This window comes from Protopterus annectens, chromosome 13.part0 (genome assembly GCF_019279795.1).
Source record: "Protopterus annectens isolate FY-2018-M chromosome 13.part0, PAN1.0, whole genome shotgun sequence".
Lineage (NCBI taxonomy): Eukaryota > Metazoa > Chordata > Ceratodontiformes > Protopteridae > Protopterus > Protopterus annectens.
This window is the reverse complement of record NC_056747.1, coordinates 618636699-618663507: the sequence shown is the minus strand read 5'-3', so window position 1 is coordinate 618663507 and position 26809 is coordinate 618636699. Positions and strand designations below refer to the sequence as shown.

The following is a 26809-nucleotide window of genomic DNA, read 5'->3' as shown; positions in this document are numbered from 1 at the left end:
TATCAACGACGGTATAAAAAGAATTACCATAGCGGGTAGAGAGAGAAGGGAGTGTACCAGCGATGGTACAAAGATTACCAACAAGTAATGACAGGAAAGTTGTAAAAGGACTTAGTGAAACACAGCTACAAGAAATATCACACTATCTAAGAACACACTAAACAATTTTAAGTTACCAAAAATAGTAAAATAACATAATATTATAACAATATCAAAGACTTAGCTGAGAGCTGGCTTGAACGTGGCAAACGAGATCTGAGGTAACAGGGAGAAGGATTTATGGGTAAAAATCTTAGCTCGACAGTTTTTGGCTGGCACAAGCTTTGGTATAAGGCCGACTGGGTTCTGAGGGCTCAGAAGCGAACCCATCAGTGATGAATGGAATAAAGATTAACAACATCAGATTACATGTTACACCAACTGGATGTGCATAGACAGTTACATTTTTACTTACACAGAACTAAAGAGTTCAGAAAATCTGATCAGCTATTTATCTCCTTTTCAGACTCACAGAAAGGTACCCCAGTCTCTAAGGTAACACTTTCAAAATGGCTTTCAGATTGCATAACTTTTATCTATAAGTCTCAAAATACAGATCTCCCCAGAAGAGTTAAAGCCCACTCTACAAGAGCCATTGCAACCTCTTCTGCATTTCTGGCTAAACTAGCAATTGATACCATTTGTGCTGTGGCAAAATGGGAAAAACCACATACCTTTATCACTCATTACAAAGTCAATTTGAGCTCCAGGAACAGGGTCTCTTTTGGTTCCACAATTCTGAGGAATATTCTCCCTTTGAGTCACCCAAGAAAAATGGTGCTAGGGACGCTGTTCCAACCTAGTAAGAATGAAGGCGAGATAAGACAATATCACATAAAGAAGTTATGCACTCACCATAATGTTCCATGTGTGTTGTCCATCTTCACCTTCATTGTTACATCCCACCTTTCTTCTCCCGATCATTTTCACTCCTGAAAGACTGAGTCTGTATAACTGGATTAGCTTAATCACTGACCTTCTTCATCTGACTCTGAATTGTTTTCTGTAATACCTTCATGCCATTATTATAACAGCAAACAAGATCTGAGGAGGTTTCTGGTGCATGCTGGGAAAGGGCTTAGCCACGAGCTAGCAGAAGACCTCAAGCTTGAATATAAAGGCAGAGTCAGATTCGAGGATCGGATCCGAACCCAACCTAGTAAAATGAAGGCGAAGATGGACAGCACACATGGAACGTTATGGTGAGTACATAAAAAGAAGTTATGTACCTACCATAACGTTCCATGTTAGTTGTCTTCATCTCGTCTTCTTTCTTGCTTGTTGGGATCAGAGCCGATCCTCGGCTCCGATACGGCCATCTTCTATAGCTCGAGAGCTGTTTACTGGCTCAAGGCTACCCCTTATCCCATGATGCCTAGCGCTAGCTACCAAGATCTCGTTTGAAATAACTAACCCCAGCCATAGCTATGGAATGAAACCCCTCCAAACAGAGGGTTAAACCTACCTGTTATAATCTCTAAGTCAGTAGAGGAAACAACCAGAGAACACTCAGCCAGTGAAACTTAAACTCCTCTCGGTCCAATAGGACAGGGGGATGGAGGGGTGCAAGAAGGAAGGCGAGATGAAGACATCTAACATGGAACGTTATGGTAGGTACATAACTTCTTTATGTTAAGTTGTCTATCTTGCCTTCGTTTCTTGCTTGTTGGGACAGCGTCCCTAGCACCTACGATCCTGGGTGGCTCAATGGAACAGACTCTTCAGAACAGTGAAACCAAAGTTAGCTCTACTCCTGGAGACCATGTCTAACTTGTAATGAGAAATAAAGGTATGAGGATTTGCCCACGTGGCAGTGGCACAGATAGAGTCCATGGGCAACCTAGACTAGAAGGCTACAGAGGTGGCCAAAGCCCTAGTAGAATGGCCTTTCGGTTTGGTAGACAACTCTTTGTTTCTTAGTTGATAAATGAAGGTAATAATATGAGACAACCACCTGGACAGGGTCACTTTGGAAACTGGAAGACCCTGTTTGCCCCTAGCATAGGAAAGGAAAAGTTGGTCCGACTTTCTCATATCCTTCGTTCTATGCAGGTAAAAACGCAATGGTCTATGAACATCCAAAAGGTGTAATTTGTATTCTGCCTTGTTGGTGTGGTTAGGGAAAAACACAGGAAGGTCTATAGATTGGTTTAGATTAGTTTCTGAGCAGACATTTGGAAGGAAGGAGGGATTAGTTCTCAGAGCAACCCTGTCCTTCTGAAAAACTAAGTATGGGGGACGAACACTTAGTGCCTGAAGTTCCGAGACACATCTGGCTGAGGTAATAGCTACAAGAAAGAGAATTTTCCAAGATAGAAACTTAATGGAGCAGGATGTTGCTGGTTCAAAAGGGGGCATAATCAAGGTGGTTAGTACCAAATTAAGGTCCTAAGGAGGAGGGGGATCTCTCACTGGGGGCCTAAGGAGAGTCGTCCCTCTGAGGAAGGCCTTACACAGCTTATGAGACATAATGTTTAGATTAGAAAACCCAACATGAAAGTTAGAGATGGCCGCTAGTTGAACCCTGATTGTGGCAGAAGCGGACCCAGAATGAAAAAGCTCTGTTAGGAACTCCAAGATTTCGTGAACTGGGGCTGAAAAGGGATCTATATTCCTAGCCTCTGCCCAACAAGAGAAACGTTTCCATTTGCTAGCATAAGTCTTCCTAGTAACGGATTTGTGAGAGGAGAAAATAATCTCACGCACAGCCAGGGAAATGCTGGGAAGCCTGGCTAGGGTTGGAAATGGATCAACCAAGCTGTGAGCTGGAGTGTTTGGAGGGATCGATGCAGCTCTCCTGATTGATGAATCAGCAGGTCTGGAATAGAATCCAGAGTCCAGGGCTGCTCGAGGAGGTAACGTTGCAGGAATGGAAACCATATCTGTTGAGGCCAGTAGGGGGCAATGAGGATCATTTTGCAACCCAACAGAATAGCTTTCTCTATGAGTTTTGGTATAAGAGGGAACGGTGGGAAGGCATAAAGAAGTTCCTGAGGCCAATCGTGGACTAGAGCATCTCTGGGAGGGTGACCAGGAAGCGGTAAAAGGGAGAAGTAGTTGCTGCATTTGCTGTTGAAGGGGGTGGCAAACAGATCGCAGCAAGGCTGTCGTCATTTGCAGAAGATCAGATCTGCAACTACCTGATTCAGAGACCACTCGTGAGGCATGAGAATAGCTCTGCTGAGCCCGTCCGCTATGACGTTGGACTTCCCAGGGATATGCGTCGCAATCAGAAATCGTTGGGAGGAAATCACCCACTGCCAGAGTCTGAGTGCTTCTCGACATAGGGGGGTAGGACCTGGTTCCGCCCTGCTTGTTGATGTACCACACTACTGACATGTTGTCCGTTTGAATTGCAATGATCCCGGAAGGGAGAGAGTCCTGAAGTGCTTGCAACACTAAGAGCATGGCTCTCATCTCCAAGACATTTATGTGCAGACGGTACTCGTGAGGCTGCCAAGTGCCTTGGACTGTCCTGATAATGCCCCCCCCCACCCTATCAGTGAGGCATCCGTGGTCACTGTGGCAACCGGAGGAGTCTGGATGAATGGTCTGCCCTGAGACACCAGTGAGGAGGCCATCCACCAGGAAAGGTACCTTTTGCATGTTTCTGTAATCATGATCATGTGAGACATGGGGAGCTGTTGAAAGGACCACTATGTGAAGAGAAGCCACTGAAGGATTCTCTTGTGAAAACGGGCCAGAGGTATCAGAAGAATTGCCGCTGCCATAGAACCCAGAGTTTGAAGGACCAACCTGACTTGTACCCTTTTGCATTGCATGAGGATATGAACTTGCTGCCGAATTGTGGCTACCCTGTCTGGCGGTAGCCTTGCGGACATACTTCTTGTATCTAAATCTGCTCCTATATAGGTAATAGATTGACAGGGCAATAAGGCAGATTTTTCGAAATTTATAGTAATGCCTAGCTGGGCACAAATTGTGATTGTACAGTCCCTGGCTTGAAGGAGTTGATGCCTGGTGGTAGCAGTAAGGAGCCAGTTGTCTAGATATGGAAAAACCTGGAATCCTTGACGCCTCAGGTGAGCCGGGACTACTCCCATGCATTTGTTGAACACCCTGGGGGCTGTGGTGAGACCAAAGGGCAGAGCTCTGAACTGGTAATGACTGGCTCCCAGCCGGAAGCAAAGGAATCTCCTGGAGCGCCTGTCCATTTTGATGTGACAGTACGCATCCTGAAGATCTATTGAGCACATCCAATTGTCTTGACCCAAAAAGGGTAGAATGGACTGTAGCGTGACCATCCAAAACCTTGTTCTTTGAACAGACTTGTTTAGTCTGCTGAGATCCAATACTGGTCTCCAGTCCCGTCTTTTTTGGCACCAAAAAGAACCTTGAGTAAGTTCCGGATCCGAGTTGGTCTGCTGGGACTTCCTGGATGACTCCTTGTTCTAGCAGTCTTGAAACTTCTATGACTGCTTGGGCCCTCAGACTGGGTGGAACATCTGGGAGGGATTTGCTTGACGTTAAGGGGGGTTGAAAGAAGGGAATTATGTAGCCTCCGGATATGATTGAGTGTACCCATTTGTCTCGCGTTAGGTTTTGCCAGGCTTTTGGGTACAGTGAAAGTCTTCCCCTGACTGCCTCCAGAGGCAGGCAGCTGGCAACCCTTCAGGGATGCTGGAAGGGCTTGTCAGAGAAGGATTCTCTGCTGCCCTGGTTCTGTGGACCCCCTCTGCCCCGAGGGCAGCGTCTGTTGTTGTTGTTTCCTCCTCTGCCCCTGCAGGAAAAATCACTACGTGTGTCAGGCGAGGCTCCCTGGGATTTCCGAAACCACATTTTACCACTCTTCTGACCCTTGGGATATGGTCTGGAAGGAGTGGAAAAATGGACTTCCACGGAAGAGAGAGTCTTGCCTTCCTGTTCACACCTAGTCAGAGTGTCTTTCACCTGTGGTCCAAAAGGAAAGGAACCATCAAAGGGAGTGTTGGTGAACGACGCTCTAAAAGGTTCCGCAAAATTACAGAGCTGCATCCATGCGTGTCTCCTGAGGGCCACGCCTGTACCTGCGGCTCTACTCGCACTATCGGCTGCATAGGAAATGAGCCTCATGGAGGAGTTAACTACCAAATTAAGGGTCGCCAGCTGAGAAGCCACTTTAGCTTGAGCCCCTTCAGCTGATGGATCCTGGAGGGAATCTCCAAGCTCTTGGAGGAGATCCCTCTGAAGCCTGGTAAAACAGCATAAGTAATTCAGTGACCTCATGGAAAAGGTCGCTGAAGCAAACATTAGCTTCCCGTATCTATCCATGGTCCTAGACTCCTTGTTAGGAGGATGGACAGAGGAAGAAGTTTCCGCTAACTCCTTTTTAGTGGCTGCGGCTACCACCATGGCATCTACGGGAACACCCTTAGTAAGGAACTGTTTATCAGGGGGTGCAGTGATAAACTTGCCGGGTCTCCTCGGGGTTGGTTCCACTGTATCCAGGGCTGACCAACCCCTTCGAGCCACCACCGACATTAGTGGAACGAAAGGCGGAGACACCCAGGAGGCGGAAGGTCGGGAACCGAACCCATCCAGGAATACAGATCCGTCCTCAGTGGGGGCTAGGGCATTCCAGTTCCCCCTCTGCTTAAGCATTTCTAGGATGACCAAAAAGGAAACATCTTCAGTGGGGGATCTCAGGGACCCTTCCGATTCATCCAAATCCGTAACCGAAGTGACACACATGGGGGAGTCAATATGCTTCCTCTTGCACTTCCTCTTCCGAGGGGGCTCCTCTGAATCATCAAGGAAGGCCTCGGAAGAAGAGGAAACACCCAATGGGGTGCTCTGGAGCGCCGGTTCCCCACGCTTGGGGTCTGGAGGAGGGGCAGAGGTTGACGCAGGCACTACAGGGGATGGAGCCAGTGGGGTTGAACATAGAGCTGACTCAGAGGCCAGTACACTCCTCATGACATCGAAGGCATCCCTGCCACGATGCAGAGAAGGCTCCGGTTCCGAGGAAACAGGAATCCTCCTCCGCACCGAGGGAGACGGCTCCGAGGCCGACGTAGGAGCCGAGCTCACCTGCGCCGACACTCCGAGATGGAGAACGGGGCCGGACAAGGGTCCAATGCCACTTGCCCCCTCGGAGCCGACGAGGGAGTCTCGGTGCCCAGATCCCTGGACGGACGGCACCATCGAGGAGATCAAAGCTGATGACGGAACTGAAGGAGAAATCTTTCTCGGTGCCGATGGTTCCACGATTCAAACCCCAACAAACTCTGGCTCCGAGCTCAATGGAGTCGGAGGAGGAACATCAATGGAAGCTGATGGAGCCGACACCTATTGAGGAGGGCTGGACAACATTTTGGCCAGTGCCTGTGACTTCAACAACCTACTGACCACTCTCTCCACGTCATGATCCTAGAGCCTATAGGACCGAGAAGAGTGGGAGGATCTATGACTGCGGTCACTCTGCAACAGGGGAGACCAAGGAGCCGAATGTATAGACTCTAGAGAAGGGGACCTCGGCCTCTTGTGGGTCCGCGACAGCTCCGAAAGTACTGGTGGAGCCGAGAGGGAGGCAGTCTCCTCGGTTCCAGCCGGAACCGAAGTAGCAGGTAAGGCTTGGGCCAATGACGGCTCTGAGCTGAGAGCCGATGATTTGGTCGGTTTAGGAGATTTCACAGGCTGAGCCTTGACCGGTGAATCCTGGGGCTTAAGAAGACCCCTCAAAATAAGCTTACTTTTGCTCTCCTGCAGAACTCTTGGGCTGAATGCATGGCATGCAAGAGTCCTGCAGGTGCACTGCGCCTAAGTAATAGACGCAAGAAGTGTGCCCATCTGTCAGAGATATTTTCTGACAGCATGAGTCACACTTCTTGAATCCAGACACCTTGGATTCTTTAGACATATCCAACTAAAAGATACTACACCTACACTGAACTGTTTTTGGCCAAGAGGCCGAACAGCAAAAAAAAAAAAAAAAAAACAAAACACACAGTATACTGCAGTTAAAGATATATATATATATATATATATATATATATATATATATATATATATATATATATATATATATTTTTTTTAACTAGGAAGCCTCTAACTTAAACGGCTACCTAAGAAACAGAAGAAGAAAAGGCTTAAACTAAAACGCTACCTACAAAGGGGATAGAGGGAGGGGGAGGGGGAGAACTCTCTAATTTAAATGAGTTCTAAGGAAAAACTACAAATACACTAAGCTACAACAAAACTAGTTAGCGACTATATATTAAACAATAAACTATCAGAAAAAACCCTAATCTGACAGAAAAAGTAGTTCAATAAAACTTATATGAGCCTGAGCCAGTAACAACGAACCTCGCAGCTGAAGTGGCAAACAAGATCTGGGTAGCGAGCGCTAGGCATCATGGGATAAGGGGTAGCCTCGAGCCAGTAAACAGCTCTCGAGCTACAGAAGATGGCCGAGTTGGAGCCGAGGATCGGCTCTGATCCCAACAAGCAAGAAACGAAGGCGAGATAGACAACTTAACATCTTTTTTTTATCTCCTTTGCCAGTAATCTATAAAATAAGAAAACTACACTGAAGACTGAGGAAGGGTTATTTTTCATATATTGAAGATTTAACTGCCTGATTGCTATATTCCAGTCCTATTTTTCTGATGTTACATTTCCCCCAGCTGACTACATCCATTTGCTATTAGGGCCCCATCTACAGCTCAGGGGACTAGTAGTAGAACAGGAAGAGCAACAGTTAATCAACAGTTCTCTCTTGTGTGTTGTCTTTCTTTTCTCTGCTGTAGTGTGACTGTGGTGTTAGAATATATAAGGAAAAAGAGTGTGGTCATTAGCAAACGGGTCAGAGGGGAGAGATCAACATAGCTCTATGAAGATGATGTGGCATTACAGGGAGACCCTGAGCAAGAACTTCAGCAAAGGACAGGGTAATGGAATGCAAAACTGAAGGCTCATAGTATAAAACTGAGATTAGATAACACAGCTGTAATGGCAGCAAATGGTGGAGTTCAGGAGAAGCTGAGAAATGAGATAAAAGGGAAAATAGTGGAACAGGTTACCAGTTTCAAGAATCTGTGAGGGGTGGTTGAAGAGAAGGAAAGTCTGAATGAGGAGGCCAAAGCTAGAATCAGTGGGGCTGCAGCCAACTGGCACAGAGTGTCAGGTGTAGTATATGTCAGAAGAATGCCAAAGAAGCTGAAAAGTAAAGTGTACAAAACAGTGGTGCAACCAGTACTATTGTATGGTACAACAACCTGGTCAGTAAAGGCAGAGCAGTTGAAGAAGCTAGAGGTGATGGAGATGAAGTGCCTGAGACAGGTGGTAGGGTGCACACTGTGGGACAGATGAAAAAAATGAGGATGTAAGAGCAGAAGCAAATGTAGCTCCAATTGCAGAAAAGGTCAAAGGGAACAGATAACGGTAGTTTGGACATATGCGCAGAAAAGCAGAAGGCAATTTGGTGAAGAAGAGTTGGGGCAGACAGGAAGAAGGCAACAGGAAACAAGGCCATCCAGTAAAGAGTTGGACTTTGTGAGAGAAGATCTGCGACAGTCAGGCATGAGTGTTGAAGAAAGCAGGAGAGTAGCATTAAATAGAAACAGACAGTTGACATACACCCTGAGCCCACGTAGAAAATAGGAAAAAGGGGATTGATCATGATGATGGAAGAGAGTGAGGTCTTGAACTGGTTGTTTGCAGTGGGGGGGGGGGGGTCTATCCCTATACAAAAAAATATGCTTGAGTTATGTTACTTGCTGGTTTGTGGATGTAGTTCACAATCTTTTAGGATCAGTAAGTTTACATCTGGCAGGTTGTGAGGTGAATTATTATTGTGGATCTGAGGAAGTGAACTGTGACAGTGGCAGCAAAACCAGATACCTCTGCTACCAAAACTTCTAGGACATCTACCTCCTTCTGTTTTAAGGCAATCGTAAGTAGGTCTGATATCTGTATTGATTTAGTCACCCTTGAAGGTGCCTACTTAATTAAATATTCAGCAGCACCAACATTAGAGGAGGTTATGATGGTATTTTTGAGGCAAACTTCACATTCTTGTGTGCAGAAGTCACCTGAATACAAGCACCAGCTTCTGAGGAACTTGCTAAAGTCTTTCCACCCAGACAAGTAGTCTATAGGCTAATCCGCAACAAGAAAAAATTTAATACCTACACTTTCAACTCCCTCCTCCAACAAATTAACTGGTCCGCCCTCAAAACACTACCACTAGATGAAGCCGTTCAACACTTTAGCACTACCTTCCTCAACATCCTAAACAGCCTTGCCCCCTGGAGAATAGCTAGAATAAAACATCACCACACACCCTGGCTTATAAACAATACCAAACACCTACTAAAAGAAAGGGACAAGGCATGAGAACACTGGCCAACTAACAAAAGCAATGACAACATTCTACTTTTCAAACAACTTAGGAATAAAGTCAAATCCCAGATAAAAGCCAATAAAAAAGCCTACTACATCACGGCACAACAAAGAAACAAAAACAACCCCCAAACATTCTGGGCCACTATAAACAAACTCCTGCAACCTGGTAGTACGTCCACACCCAATCCTACCACACCCCCATCAAATAATAACATTGCTACACAATTCAATTCCTTTTTCATAAACCCAATTCACTCACTTATTAACTATGACCAAAACATCAGTACTACAATCCCCGTAGCCAACGAGGGTGTAAACTCCTTCTCCTTTAACCTCGTCCCAACCCATACCATAAAAAAAACTACTCAGTAAGCTCAACCCCACCAGCCAAGCTGCTAACAACCTCCCATCAGAATTCCTCAAATTTGCCTCCGAAGCCATACTTACTTTACCCCAATTCTATCCTCATCAAATGCTCCATGTCCAAGAACTATGTCCCACTAATCTGGAAAGTCTCCTATATCACCCCACTGCATAAAGGTGGCAACTCTATCAAGCTTTCTAATTACAAGCCCATTGCCATTCTTTCACCCTCTCCAAAATACTAGAAAAATGTATTCACTCCCAGCTTCTACACTACCTTCTCTCCAATAACCTCCTATTAAACACACAACATGGTTTTTGCCCCCACCAGAGCACCACAAATGCCCTCCTCAGTATTACTAACATAGTAAATGAACACAGAAATCAGAATAAATGTCTCATCCATCTTTCTAGATCTCTCAAAGGCATTCGACACAGTTTCAAACCAAAAACTGCTGTCAGAACGGGCAACATTACATCTCATTCTTCCCTAGCTTGGTTCCACAGCTATCTAACCAAATGTCAGCAGGCTGTTAGATGGCATCAGCAGGTATCATTTTTGCTCCCTGTTAATATAGGAGTTCCACAAGGTTCCATATTAGGCCCCCTACTTTTTACCATCTTCACAAATCAACTCCAGAAATCCACATCCATCGTCTCTATCATCCAATATGCAGATGATTCTACCCTGATATGCTCCGCCCCCTCTCTAACACAACTACATGATATAACACAACAATCCTTCCTAGAAATAGAATCCTGGCTAACTAACCTCATACTGAACTCAAACAAAACCAAACTAATGCTCTTTCTCCCTACCAAAACACCCAATCCCTCAGTCACTTTTCAAATCCACTCCTCCAACAACATAATCATAAACACCAGCTCACATACCAAATTACTAGGTGTCACAATTGATAGCAAATTAAAATTCAACATACACCTCTCTCAAATCATTAAAAAAACAAACATCAGACTAGTAAGATAACAAAACCCACACAGTGAACTGCATCAAACCGTTTTATTCCATAACCATAAAAAGATACTTAGTGCTTTCACCCAAACATTAGGGCATCATCAGAGTACAAGGAATTAACATCAAGGCCATTCATATATATGCAAACATTGCCTAATAACATAATTAACTAATTAAAAAGATAATTGATTGATTAAACAATATCAATGTAGAGATATATCTTAAAGTGACTTGGCTCTAATAAAAACTGCATGTTTAAAATACATATAATATAAATGTCAACACTATACATATAAAAAGGTAGACAAACTTATATTATATTATTATAAAATATATTAAATATAAATTATAAATGAATATATATATATATATATATATATATATATATATATATATATATATATATATATATTAAATCATGACTATACACATAAAATATGGTCATATAAAATGTGACCTATATTTTAAAATACTTGAAATAGATATATTTTCATTAATACCAGGTAGCATACAAGCATTTAATCTGAATTGCCATAAACATTCCATAGCCTCAAGCATAGTCTTGTCGTCACCACCTTTATGAACATTGTGTGGAATTCTATCTATGACAAAAAATATAAATCTTTTAAAACTTGGACATCTAGTACTGTGCATGTATAAGGAACTTGTAGTCTTGTGTTTCTTGATATCCCTAGTATGCTCAACTATGCGTTCCCTTAACTTCCTAATAGTTTTACCAACATAAAATGCCTCCCTCTACTAAAAGTGATTTTGGGCTGACTTCCTAATTTTTTATAAACAATGCTGAGTTATCTAAGATATTAGGAAGTCAGCCCAAAATCACTTTTAGTAGAGGGAGAAATTTAAAGGACATCTACGAGTCTAATAGTAATAGGAATTTATATAAAACATCTAAAATGAGTAAATGTGGTACATATCACACTTGCAAATACATTAATGATGGTCCTTATGTTGCAATACAGGGTTACAATAAGACTATTAGATGCCCAGGTTACTGTAATTGCAACACGAAGATGGTGATATATCTGGCTACTTGCTCAACATGCCCGGCATTTTATGTTGGTAAAACTATTAGGAAGTTAAGGGAACGCATAGTTGAGCATACTAGGGATATCAAGAACCACAGGACTACGAGTTCCTTATACATGCACAGTACTAGATGTCCAAGTTTTAAAAGATTTATATTTTTTGTCATAGATAGAATTCCACACAACGTTCATAAAGGTGGTGACGACAAGACTATGCTTGAGGCTATGGAATGTTTATGGCAATTCAGATTAAATGCTTGTATGCTACCTGGTATTAATGAAAATATATCTATTTCAAGTATTTTAAAATATAGGTCACATTTTATATGACCATATTTTATGTGTATAGTCATGATTTAATATATATATATATATATATATATATATATATATATATATATATATATATATATATATTTATTAATTTATAATTTATATTTAATATATTTTATAATAATATAAGTTTTTCTACCTTTTTATATGTATAGTGTTGACATTTATATTATATGCATTTTAAACATGTAGTTTTTATTAGAGCCAAGTCACTTTACGATATATCTCTACATTGATATTGTTTAATCAATCAATCATCTTTTTAATTAGTTAATTATGTTATTAGGCAATTTTTGCATATATATGAATGGCCTTGATGTTAATTCCTTGTACTCTGATGATGCCCTAATGTTTGGGTGAAAGCGCTAAGTATCTTTTTATGGTTATGGAATAAAACGGTTTGATGCAGTTCACTGTGTGGGTTTTGTTATCTTACTAGTTCTCGTTTTTGTTGGTTTAAACATCAGACTAGGGTCTCTTTACCAATTAATCCTTTCCTAACTAGCCAATCTAGACTAAACATCGCCAGGTCTCATCTCTTATCTACTGTTCTCTACATGTCTCTCATTTTACAAACCTTAACAAAACTGACCTTACCAAACCTGAATCAGCCTACAATAAAATGGCCAAGTTCGCCACTAGCTCCCAATATAGGTCCCACCACTGCTCTGGCCTACAACAAATAAATTGGCTAGAACTCTCACAACTGATCTATACCCAGCTTGTCTTTACCCACCAACTAATATACCAGCCAAACAGAACCCCAGCCATACAACAATTAGTCCAACCATATGCCAACACTCAGCAACTCTGATCCTCACACAAAGCACTCCAAGTATCCAAAAGCTACAACAAAGCCGGGGACACACTCTACTCCCACCACAATTCTAAACTTTGGAACTCAATCCCACAGCACTTCTTAAATGCTCCCAATCTACACCAGTTCAAAACTCTGCTCAAAGACTACCTCACTAACAACTGGCTCTTCTCCTGCACCAAACCAGGTTAATACCACATAAGCCCACATCAAATTTCATCCCCTAAATGTTATAGTCTCGACATAGACCCCACTCCCACTTGTTAACAACACCTATCATCTACCTACAATAAGAGTATAATCTGATAATTCCTTTCTCTTTTTCTTTTGTACGGGTATACATACGTACATGTATTATAGTATACTGAAATGATCAACTAAAGATGGACCCCTGCCCTAAAAAAAAAAATTATATATATATATATACATATATATATATATATATATATATATATATATATATATATATATACACACACACACACACACACACACACACACACACACACACACACACACACACACACAACTTTAATATATTGTAATAACTTTCTTCTTTTCACTTAAGTGCCTATTGTATATTGTACTTTCTTTGTTGTCTCTAAATATTTCTGTTAAATTCAATGTAAAACGAACACTGTACCAGTCAATGTTATTCTTGTTTTATTTGACCTTTTCTCCCTGTCCACCGCTGAAAATGGGCTCAGACCCAGACGGACTATCCTGGTCAACAAATGCAACATAAACAAATAAATAAATCTTCAGAGACTACAAGCAAGTGTTCCTTGTGTATCTTATCAGCTTAGATCTCTTATGAACAATGCCTCTGCTTTCCACAACTTTGTTAGCTGTTTAGTGAAGTATTTTAGATTCTTTGCTTTTCTTTGTTCAGGGGACTTAAGTAAATTTTCAGTAAGATAAGACTTCAACACTCTTAAGTCTTCTAATTTTTGTATACGGTTTAAATCTTTCACTGTATTCACATTCTTCAGTATTACGGTCAATAAATACTGTATGTGGAAATCTTTAAGGGTTATTTGCTTATTAATGATGTATTTATTTACTGAGTCTATGAACACCATTCAGGGATTAATCTGGAAAAGTGATGACAGTGATTGATGATACTATGAATATGATAATGTCTTATCCAACCAAAATAAATAAACAACTAAAGCTCATAAAACATCAGCCAATACTTAACCAGAATTATTCTAGCACAACTGAGGAACAACAACTGAAAAGCAGCAAGAAGAATTGAAGAGGACTGGACACAAGGCAGGATATATAAGGGAGCTTTGTGCTATTTATTTAAGTGCCTAAACAAGTGTAAAACAGCCAGATTCCCTGCAGGGAATATGCCACTACATAATAAATCTGGCAAGGAAAAAGAGACACAAAAGGGGGGTAAACTCAGATGTTATGATTTTGGAGTGATCCCTATGAAAGATCTTGTGATGATCTCTGATTAAAATATCTTCTAATAAGATAATCTGCATGTTATTTTCTCATAGCAACATTCAGAGGCAAAACATTAGAATTAGTTTTGTAACTTCACCTTCTGTATCATCTTCCTCTTTTGGACTTCTTGCCTCATGATATATGCTTATGTCACTAGATTCTGGAAGAACACAAGCAGGTGAATATTCCTTGCACATGTTCTTAGCATCTTCTTTTACTTTAATGTTGTCTGCACTTAATTTCCCTTGATAGCTACTTCCTTCAGTTACTCTCTCAGAATTCCTATCAGCACTGACAGGTACATCTTCATTTCTTTCATACTGCTTGCCATTTTCAGCAACTTCGCAAATGCTTATTTTGCTATCACTAATGTCAATTCCAAAAGAAACTTTAGCACCAGTTCCTACAGCCTGTTTTACATCATTGTTATATTTTAATTCTGTGCATTTTGCCTCTTGGTAAGTACTTCTCACTGTTGATTCTTCCTCATCTTCTGGGTCTTCCTTCCTTTGAATTAAATACATTTACTTAGATTATATGTTTGCAGTATGACACATCCACAGCTCTAATATCATGCAAACAACATATAATATGAATATTTACCAAACATTTTACACATGTAGAAGACCCCCATTCATTTATGACCAGAAATATAAAGCTATTTCACAAGTAAAACAGATAGTACATCAGCCGACAATGCATAGATGATAATGCAGCACAAAATACAATCAGATTCTAAGTAATCAAGCACAGGCTTGAGTATCACTACAGGATGTTTTTGGCAAAGAACACAATGCAAGGAGCAAGTTTCAGCACATTGCAGCAAGATGTAGTCCATATCTATACATACATAGTAAGAAAAAAAAAAGAAGTTATGTACTTAATCATAACATTCCATGTGAGTTGTTCATCTCACCTTCATTCTTACAGATGGATTCGGAGCTGATCCCTAGGCTCTGAGTCAGCCGCTTTCACAAGCTCGAGGTTTTCCAGTAGCTCGAGGCTAAGTCCCTATCCCATGATGCTCTATGCCTCACCTCAGATCTAGTTTGCTGATCCCAACATGTACAATATAAGAAACACCTGAACATTACTCCAGCCGGAATAAGAAATAGTATAACAAGACCCACCAGACCGCAAAAACTATTACTCTTTCTTCGAGAAGCCTGGCGGGGGAAGGCGGGTGGGAATGTAAGAATGAAGGCGAAATGAACAACTCACATGGATCTAGTGAGGTCATTGTTCCCCTGTACTCTTCACTTATCAGACCAATGATCGAGTACAATGCCCCATTCGGGATGTATCTCACCCGACATCTGCAGCAATTGGAGAGACCCCAAAAGTTCCTCACCAAAAGGATAAAGGGACTCCAAAATCTGTCATATGCTGCCAGATTGAAGAAACTCCAGCTCTATTCAGTCGCATACCGTCTGCTCAGAGGTGACATGTGCCTGACATACAAGGCCATGTCCAACCTGGAATTAATGGACATGCTCCACCTCAAAAAATCCAAATCCACCAAAACCACTAGAGCAAGCGACTTAAACCTTAGCACGGATATAAATAGGACGTGCTGGAGGGGTAGATTTATCACTCAGAGACTCCCTATGCTGTGGAATAAAATCCCGGTCCATGTGAGGCAGAGCACCTCGCTGGCTCTGTTCAAGAGAAATCTTGACCTGTGGATGGGAGATCGTAGGTTTACCCCGGGAATCATCTCTGTGTCACTGCTGGACAGAGGCACAACAAACTAATGGGCACAGTATTTTTTCATATAAGGGGTGGCGTAAGCCACAAAAATTTGGGCTAGGCTTATAAATGCCTTAGGGCAGATAGCCTAGTATAAACCTGTGAACCTATGGAACGTTATGGCAAATACATAACTTCTTTATGTGAAGTTGTTCAATCTCACTGTTCATTCTTACAAATGGGTAGCGTCCCAAGCACCATTCATCCTGGGTGGCTCACGGGAGTATATTCCTGAGGACAGTGGAACCAAAGGAAGCCCTGTCCCTGGAGGCTTTATCTACTTTGTAATGCGTAATGAAGGTTTGTGGCTTAGACCAAGTGGCAGCTGCACATATCATGTCCAACGGCAGTCTATCCATATAAGCTGAAGAAGTAGAAACAGCCCTAGTAGAATGCGCTTTCACACTATGGTCTAACGGTTGGTTCACAGAAGAAGGGTTGGGAGGGTGGCCTAATGGTTAAGGTGTTTACCTTATAAACACAAGGTGCAGGGTTCAAGTCTCACAAGGGATAATTGGCTAGGCTTAAACTGGCTTGCAAGGGCAGTTAGCCTAGTACTAACCTATTTTGTGTTAGGAGGGTGGCCTAATGGTTAAGGTGCTTGCCTTGCAAACACAAGGTGCAGGGTTTGAGTCTCACAGGGGACAACTGGCTAGGCTTAAAATGGCTTGCAAGGACAGTTAGCTTAGTACTAATCTATGAACCTATGAATATGTGAATTTTATGCAATCAGTCAACCATTTGGAAAGAGTAACTTTTGACACCGGTAGACCTTTCTTGGTATCAGCATGAGAGACAAAGTTGTTCTGATTTTCTAAATTCTTTTGTTCTATCCAAATAAAATCTGAGTTGTCTGTGAACATCAAGTTTATGCAACATATACTCCAATTTATTGGAATGGTTACTGAAGAAGAGTGGGAGTTCAATAGTTTGATTTAGATTAGCCTCTGAACATACCTTTGGAAGGAAGGAACGGTTAGTCCAGAGCGACACTCTGTCAGGGTGAAAAATCAAATATGGGGGTTTAATAGATAAGGCCTGAAGTTCAGACATTCTACATGCTGATGTAATGGCCACCAAAAAGATGGTTTTCCAAGACAGGAATTTTAGTTGGCAGGAGGATGCAGGCTCAAATGGAGGAAGAATAATCCTAGATAGAACAAAATTTAGATTCCAGGGAGTGAAGGTTGTCTAACTGGTGGTCTAAGATGTATGGTTTCTTTTAAGAAGACTCTACAAAACTTGTGAGACATAAGATTAGAGCCTTCCAATCCGAGTTGAAAATTTGAAATTGCAGCTAATTGAACACGTATGGTAGCAGCCACAGCACCTTCATTAAAAGGCTTAGTCAAGAATTCTAAAATGCTAGCAATTGGGGCGACGTACAGGTCAATATCATTTTGAGAAGCCCAGAAAGCAAACCGCTTCCATTTACTGGTGTATAACTTTCTGGTTGAAGCTTTATGTGAGAATACAAGGATATGCTGCACCTCCAAGGAAAGATTGTGGGACCTAGCTATGTTGGGAATTGGAGCAGCCAAGCTGTCAATCTGAGGGAATGAAGTGAAGGATGAAGAGCCCCTGATGAATGTGTCAGTAGATCTGGAACTGGGACCAGAATCCAAGGTTCTTCTAGCTGGTGGAGTCGAAGGAAGGGAAACCAAATCTGTCAAGGCCAATATGGGGCTATCAGAATTACAGTCCTCCCCAAGGCTTTGGCTTTCTGCAAAACTTTTGGAATCAGGGGAATGGGTGGAAATGCATATAGGAATCCAAGGGGCCAAACGAGTATGAGATAATCCCTTGAGGTTTCCCCTGGTGGGGGATTCAGGGCAAAATAGCTTCTGCATTTGGCATTCATGGGGGATACAAACAGGTCGCAGCAAGGCTGGCCCCATCTGCGGAAAATCATCTCCGCTACGTCAACTTTGAGGGACCACTCGTGCGGCATCAGAATGGCTCTGCTTAGTTTGTCCGCGATCACGTTGGATTTCCTCAGGATGTGCATTGTTATCAGAAAGCACCCGGTGGATACTGCCCACTGCCAGACTCTTAGTGCCGCTCGACATAGGGGATAAGACTTGGTTCCCCTTTGCTTGTTGATATACCAGACTACTGACATGTTGTCAGTCTGAATCGCAATCGTTCCTAGAGGAAGAGAGTCTTGGAAGTACTGCAAAGCCAAAGGTACTGATCTCATCTCCAGAACATTGATTTGCAATTGTGACTCTGTCTCTGACCAGGTGCCTTGGGCTGTTCTTCCCTGAAAAAGCCCCCCCCCCCCATTAGAGAAGCATCCGTGGTCACCGTGGCTGATGGCGGGAGGGAGAAAAAATGACGACCTACTGTTACATGATGGCTGGTCAACCATCATTGCAGATCCTTTTTACATGAATCCATAATCATTATCATGAATGACATTGGAAGTTGTTGGTAAGACCACTTGGTGAAGAGTAACCACTGAAGTATTCTCATGTGCATATGCTCTAGAGGAACTGCTATGAGAGTTGCTGTCATAGTACCTATTAGTTTCAGCATTTGAGAGGCTGGTACTTTTTTGTGTGCCAGAACGTCTGATGACTGTTGTCGAAGAGTGACTATTCTTTCCTGTGGCAATTTTACCATGGCGCTGGTGGTGTCTAAATCTGCTCCGATAAAGGAGATACGCTGTGATGGTGACAACCAAGACTTGTTGCAATTTATAGTTATTCCTAAATGAGAACACAGATTTAGAGTGTGATCCCTGGATTGAACTAGTTGATGCCTGGAGGTGGCAATGAGGAGCCAGTTGCCCAGGTACGGAAAAACTCAGAATCCTAGATGCCTCAGGTGAGCCGTAACCACTGCCATGCATTTGGTAAACACTCTGGGGGCTGTTGTGAGACCAAGGGGCAGTGCTCAGAACTGATAGTGACTGCCCCCCAGACGGAAACGCAGGTGATCTCTGGATGGTCTGGCCATTTTCATACAGTATGCATCCTTGAGCTCTATAGAGTACATCCAATCACCCGTTCCTGGAAATGGAAGAATCGATTGAAGCGTGACCATCTGGAACTTCTCCTTCTTTACAAAAGTGTTGAGTCTGCTGAGGTCCAAGATGGGCCTCCAGTCCCCTATTTTCTTTGGAACTAAAAAGAATCTGGAGTAGGTTCCAGATCCTATTTGGTCTGCTGGGACTGGCTGGATGACTCTCTTTTCCAGCAGCCTTTGAATCTCTATGGCTGCTTGATCCCTGAGACTGGGTGGAAAGTCTGGGATTCTCTTTCATACAGGGGGAGGTTCTGAGAACGGAATGACATATCCTTTGGTAACAATGCTTTGTACCCAAGAATCTTTTGTAATTTCTAGCCAGGCATCTGGATACAAAGACAATTGACCCTTGACTGCCTCCAGAGTAGGACAGTTGGGCCCCCTTTCAGGTGTGTTGGTAGGTCTTGCTAAAGAACTGATCCCTGTAGCCCTGGTTTTGCGGACCCCCTCTGCCGCCTGGGTGGCGTCTTCCATTATTACCCCCTCCACTGCCCTGGAGGTGGATTCACTACATGTGTTCTGAAAGGCTCCTTGGGACTTGCGGAACCACATTTTTCCTCCCTTTTGCCCTTTGGGGTAAGGGCTAGTAGGGGTGGAAAAATGGACTCTTGTCTTTCCATCTTGTTCACACCTAGTGAGGGTCTCCTTGACTTTAGGTGCGAAAAGGGACGAGCCATTAAATGGGGTATTAACAAAAGAAGACTTGAAGGTTTCCGCAAAGGAGCATAAGCACATCCAGGAATGTCTCCGAAGAGCTATTGCTGAACCCGCTGCCCGACTCGTGCCATCGGCTGCATAAGAAACGAGTCTCATGGGCGAGTTAACTATGGAATTAAGGGTACTGAGCTGGGATGTCACCTTATCAGGAAGGCCTTCAGCTGTAATACTCTGTAGAGTATCTCCAAGCTCTTTAAGGAGATCTTTTTGAAGTCGGGCAAAATGTGTCAAATAGTTGAGGGTTCGCATAGCAAAAGTCGCTGAACTAAAAATGCATTTCTCATACCTGTCCATAGTTCTGGAATCTCTATTAGGAGGATGAACAGCAGAAGAGGTTTCCGACATCTCTTTCTTGGTGGCAGCCGCCACCACCATGGCATCAACCGGCACTCCTTTGATAAGACACATTTTGTCCTGTGGCGATGTAATAAACTTGTTGGGCCTCCAAGGGACAGGTTCCACAGTATCAGGAGACTCCCACACCCTTCGAGCAACCATCTCCATTAGTTCATCGAAGAGTGGAGTCACCCAGGAGGTGGAGTGTTGAGAACCAAAGGCCTTCAGGAGCACTGACTCATCATCAGTAGGGCTAACGGACTGCCAGTCACCCCTCTGTCTCAGGATTTCAAGGATATCAGCAAAGGAAATATCCTCCGAGAAGGACCATGGGGACCCCTCTGACTCCTCTAAGTCAGTGTCTGATGTGACAGACTCCTGTGGGGAGTCTAAATGCCTCCTCTTGCAAAGCTTCTTCCTGGGAATCTCATCAGCAGGAGCTTCTGGTGAGGTCTCAGTAGAACTTGGGTCACCCAATTGGGCTACCTGACTCTCTGGGTCTCGACGCTTTACAGGGACCTGTGATGCAGAGGTAGAAAGCGGCACTTTTGGGGATGAGGAGGAAGGCCCTGATGAAGTGGGTGTCTTAGAAGACATAACTCTCCTCATGGCATTGAAGGCTCGACTGCTCCGACATGAGGAAGTAGCCAGTTCAGAAGATGTCATCCTCTCGGGCACCGAAACTGTGGGCTCTGACTTAGAGGAAGGAGCCGAGCTCATCCATGTCGAAGCTTCGAGAGGAAGGGTTGTAACAGACCCATCGGTTCGACTTGCCTCCCCAGAGCCGACCGGAGAGTGTCGGCTCCCAGACTCCTCGAATGGCACCGAAGTAGTCTGAGTCGACGGAGCCGATGGCACTGGAACAGGCTTCGGCTCCGAGGGTTCCACAATCATCAGTTCCACCTCCCCTGGCTCCGAAGGCCTTGTTTGGCTTGGAGGAGGAGTAGACGCGGTAGGTAAGGCAGTCTTCAGCTCCGAAACCGGTTGGGCTGAAGCCGACTACAATTTGGCTAGTGCCGGATTCTGGAGGAGCCTCTGCACCACTCGGTCCACATCCTCATCGGAAAGGCTCCTCAAAAAACGAGTCTAAGGGATCGACGAAGCCACTGACTGTAAAATAGGTGATTTCAAAGTTTCAGAGACCAGCTCCAATACCGGGAACCAGCTCCGAAAAGCAAGCTCGGTGCTCGGTTCCGAGTACTGTGGAACCGGCGACAGCACCTTCTAAGCAAATTTCAGAGCAGAAGACTTTGGCTCCGAAGAAGCTTTCGTAGATTTGGATCCCTTTGATGATTTGGAAGTCTGGTCAGTCTTGTCAAGCGATTTCTGGAATTCAGGTTTTAACAAACCCCTGTCCACTAGTTTTCTCCTGAGCTCCAACAAGATCCTGCTGCTGAAAGTGTGACAAATGGAGTAGTCCTCCTGAAGACTGACTGCCCCCAGACAGTACACACAGCTTACATGAAGATCAATAATTGACATTTTCTGTCCGCACTTAGAGCATTTCTTGAACTCTGACTTTTGCCTCTTTTTCTTTCTGATCAGCCATCATGCAATGAAAAACCACAATAAAGTAATGTGTATATATATATATATATATATATATATATATATATATATATATATATATATATATACATACGTGCAAACTGCGTAGACAACAAGCACCACACTAAACAATATCTAAGCAGTTAAGGTATCTACCTAGGAAAAACCACCTAAAGTATTCAAACAGCTATAACAGCAAAAATTCCAAGAATCAACACTCTTAACAGGATAATATCTAAGCAGTAATGTGTCTAGCTTCCAAACAGCTATAACAGCTCTTAACAGGATAGGGTGAACTAAAACGTGGCCAATGAAAGGCCTAAGAGCAGCTGCTCTATAACAAAGAATTTTAGTCAGAAAAATAGTAAAACAGTGCCTAAAGAAATTACGCTAAGGTTAACTAGCCAAGAAACACACTATTGACAGAAAGTCTACAGCTAAATATCTAAGATAAATCTCAAAATATTCAATACTGGCCCGAGCTCCACTCTCGACCTCCAATCTGTTGCAGGAGCAAACTAGATCTGAGGTGAGGCAGAGAACATCATGGGATAGGGACTTCACCTCGAGCTACTCGAAAACCTCGAGCTTGTGAAAGCGGCCGACTCGGAGCCAAGGGATCGGCTCTGAACCATTTGTAAGAATGAACGGCGAGACTGAACAACTTCACATCAATCATTTAGAGTAAAAAGTGATTTCCTGGATAGTTCCTTCATCATCTCAGTTTTTTTCTTCCCCTGAAAGTGAACAACCTTAGAAACAGAATCAATAATACAGCTCGCCTGTGCTTTTTTATTTTTTTTTTGGCACAAAACACTCAAGAAACTTACTGTGGAAATTTTTCTGAGTAATTAACTGTAACAGAACTAACATACTTTCCAGCACCAGAAATAGTCACAGTAGAATAGTAGAAATACAATAGTTAATAATGCGTAAAACTCATAAATATGATACGTACTGGCTAAAGCTAAGAAATACTCACAAACAGGTGCAATGCTGTGTATAAAACATAGTGCATCAGTGCTAAGCCTTACCTGTGTAACAGCAGACAGGATCAGCCTAGTGTGCTCTGCAGTCATGCAAATGGTCTGTAGTGAATGATATCACTTCTAATTCAACTCAAGGAAAGCACAACAGAACAAGTCCATAATCTAATACAGAACAGCAACACAGCTGCAGTTGTCTATCACTGAACAGTCTGTCTACCATTCGGGATACAGGAAGCTCTAATACCAGTACTGAGTTATCCAACTGCAAAGCAATTTGTGAAAGACTATAACTCAAAATACAGTCAGTCATATACACAGCTGTATATATATTGCTTTGCACAATCAGCAGCCAGGCATTTGTATACATATATAGCCACACAGTATGTGAAATCATAAAAAAATTCTATATCCCACAGCTGTTGCAGCACGACTGCTCTATAAATGCCTTACTAAGCAATCATTGGCTGTTCTCCATATGGCAAAAGCTGATACTGCCTTGCAAAGTACTAACATGATAACATATATGAAAAAAGAAATTCCATAATTAGATACAAACAATACCTAGTGTGCAGGAATGGGCAATGAGCTACATTGCTTTTTCCTGTGCACTAGATATTCCCCAGTTGTACAGCACTTACTTCACATATTAGCAAGCATAACACCTCTGAAATCCTCACAAACACACACCCACAGCTACATAAATGGGTGAAAGTGTGTGTATTTGTGTGTGTGTTCATCTTGTCTTTTTGCAGAATTAATCAGAACACCTAATAGTCCATACACCTGCAAAGTCTTAGTGAGCATGTTGCTGTACTGTGTACAATAAACATAAGACCTCATTATTTGAGATGTGAAAGACACAGTCCTGTTTGTTCTCATACTCTTTGCAAAACCTATTGCTCTACAAACACCCATAAGAGGGATATAAATATACACCAACAAATAAAAAAGACACCTAAGAGATATGTTCCTAATGCAACATATACCCAGGCTATGGAATAAGTTACCACTACAGGTCAAACAAACTATTACTTTGTCTTACCTTTAAGGCTAGTCTGGACAATTGGATGGGGAGACACAAATTTACACCAGGGTTATCATGTACAGCCTTACTCAATTTGAGGGTGAGCACTATTTAGTGAATGTAAAGGGTGGCACAAACGTTTTTAAGTGTGTTTACTTAAATGTGTACATGGCTAATCATCACTAGCCTGCAACTGTTCCCATGTTCTATGTGTTTTCACCTTGCACCCTATCATACAGTTACTGGTAAGTATATAGTATAGTTTTGTGTTGAACAGGTACTGTACAATGAATCTTTCTCAAACATCAACACCCTGTGCCTTTTCTTATTGAGGTGCTTCTGCTGTGCACCTTGCATATTAAACTTGCGAAAGCAACTACAATACACCTGGAATACTAATACAGCCTCCACACACTTAAGACAATGTACTGATGTTTAAAAAAGCACCTACAGTACAGCTGAAATATAGTGTGCAGACTGTTATATATCTACTTTCCACAGGTGTAGATAGGGTGGGGTGTAGGGAACAGGCGCCTAAAATGCAAGGTGTCAGGGGGCACTTTCAGTAAATGCAGCTTGGTGGTTAGTGCACTACAGGCATTATTTCAGAATGTCAGTATAGTGCATTTACAGTCAAGGCTGGAGCACTTTAGCACTCTGTGTGGTATTCAAACTGTAACAAATAATTTACTATTTTATACTCAGCAGTATAAAAAGGTCTGAGTAATTGAGCTTTTTTGTTGTTGCTTCTCAAATCTGAAGTGCAGCTTTTCTTTTTGCAACTTAACTTAAAGTTCTTACAACTGAGGTTAGTGCCAGATCAGAGGATGACACCAGGTGACAGAACAGTAAGTTATACCTCTGCAACATTCCCACCTCAACAATGCTTATTAGGAGGTTGCAATGTTAATGTGTCTTTCACATCTTCTCTCATACTTACTATATGTATGAACAGCATTCTCTGTACTGCAGCATTTAAAGCATACAGCATGCGCCAAATTTTCCTTGAGTTGTGCAAATGCTGCACAATGTCATGACTGCAACTGTATTTCTAAGCCACACTACCATGCACCAGGCAGGATGTTATGTGGCTCATATGCACAGCAGATGTGAAACCCACTGAATAAGAAGGAAAGCTCAAAAACATGTTTAATCAACATACTGTAATATTTTTAAAAAAGACCAAAACCTGCTGATGGCTAAATAGATAAAATGAAAGGCAAACAATGAACAGTGACTATTTAACAATATAAAACACAGAAAACAATAAGCAAACATTCATTAAAGAACTTTGGAACCTGCTGAAAGTTTTTTTTTTTTTTTAATATGCTTTTTTTCTTTACTCCGCCTTCTGACCATCAGCCCTACTGGTACTGACTGCACAATTTCTTCCCTTCTGGGTAAGATCTGATAATGGCTTACAAAGCCCTAACTCCATGCCATCCTCTTGCATATCTTGGGTAAAATCAGGTTACATTGGCTAGGCTTGTAAAGGCTATTAAGCCATTAGCTGAATAATCTCCTATGAACTTATGAATCTATGAACTCATGAGTTCTCTGGGCTGCCTCTGGCGTGCATAATTATCTCAACACCAGCAAAGAGTTGTACTCATGCTTTTGTTGTTGCAGCTGTTCTAGTTACAGCTCAAAACTGGGCTGCTTGGTGGATGTGTGCCCTGGTCTTTTATGTGCTTCTGGATCCCATCCTTTAGCAGGTGTCAGTCCTGCAGAGACCACAATGCTAACAGACACCAACAGTCATTCACTTTCACCCTCTGTAGTTGGCTCCTCTAGCACAGCAGTCTATAATTCAATCCTGAGCCATCCTTGTCACAGTTAAGGCTATGTCCCTGTATGCCACATAGCCAGCTAAAACCTGTTAAAAGGTATGTAAGGAAAGACCAGATAAATGATGAAATGAAATGCCCCGGAAGGAAAATCTTTACTGCAATGGGGTAATTTGTTCTTTTCAGGACAGGCAAATTAATTCCGTGTTTACTACAGCAGCAGGATACATACAGACAATTCTAGACTGTGAAAGAACATACACATTGGGTTAAAGAAATTAAAATAGAAACAATTACACTATCAGATCATGCCATTAGGTCTGCAGTTAGTAAGAGAGAGGGAGGTAAGAATGGAGACGCACTGGAAACTGTCAACATATTTATTAGAAAGTGAGAAAGATAAAGCTCTGCTTGTAGAAAAATAGCAAACAATCTGAATGACTATGATTGTAGTAACAGACAAGAATGGGAAAAGGTAAAGGAAAGGATAAGGGGAGAGATTAGAATATTTCAAAAGCTATGGCAAACTGGGGAAGAGCACAAGTGGGAAATATGGATTGTCCCCATAGGGCGATAAAAACTGATGTAGAAAAGAAAATGATACAATGTTGTTGGAACAAAAGGCAGACACAGGGGAGATACTGGTCTCAAGTACATCTAAGGGGAAAGTTAAAGACCTGGGAGGAATTGAAGACAAAATTTCAGTTACAAAAATCACTAGAATGGGGATATAGGGGCTTGAAAATCCGATGGAGGTTATAGGGAAATGATGGACAGACATAAAAAGGGCTCCTGAAATGATGCAGGAAATTGGGAACAGAAGCACAGATAGGGAAGAAAATGGAAGGATTACTGAATATTGGAAGGAGCTGGATAGGTAGAAGAAGCATGCAACTTAGTTTATAGACTGAAAGAAAGCTGGGCTAGAGAATTAGGCAAGGAGATAAATGATGAAAAATGGGCTGAAATGATGACACTACCCAAATATATGACAAAGGCACATAAATTTAGATTTTTTTTTGTGGAAATGCATGCATAAATATTTTTATAAACAATTAAGAATTAGAAAATGTTACAGAGAGCAGAAAGGCAGTGCTAGAGATGCAGAATAGAAGAAGAATCATGGGTTCATATTTTTGGGAATGTGAAAGATTAAAAAGATATGTCAAATACTAAAGAAGAGAGGTTATACTGAAGTTGCGTTATAAACAGGATATTCTAGATAAAAATAGAGAAGTGGCAGGACTAA

At 42.3% G+C, this 26809-nt stretch overlaps 1 protein-coding gene across 3 annotated transcripts in view; it reads right to left on the bottom strand.

Moving 5' to 3' along the window:
- Window positions 1-26809, bottom strand: part of TEX14 (testis expressed 14, intercellular bridge forming factor) — a 3435352-nt gene that overhangs the window by 118688 nt on the left and 3289855 nt on the right. For all 3 annotated transcript variants that reach the window (XM_044054283.1, XM_044054282.1, XM_044054281.1), the window contains one exon: window positions 14478-14887. In XM_044054283.1, the coding sequence (XP_043910218.1) occupies window positions 14478-14887 (410 nt within the window). The remainder of the gene's footprint in view (window positions 1-14477; window positions 14888-26809) is intronic.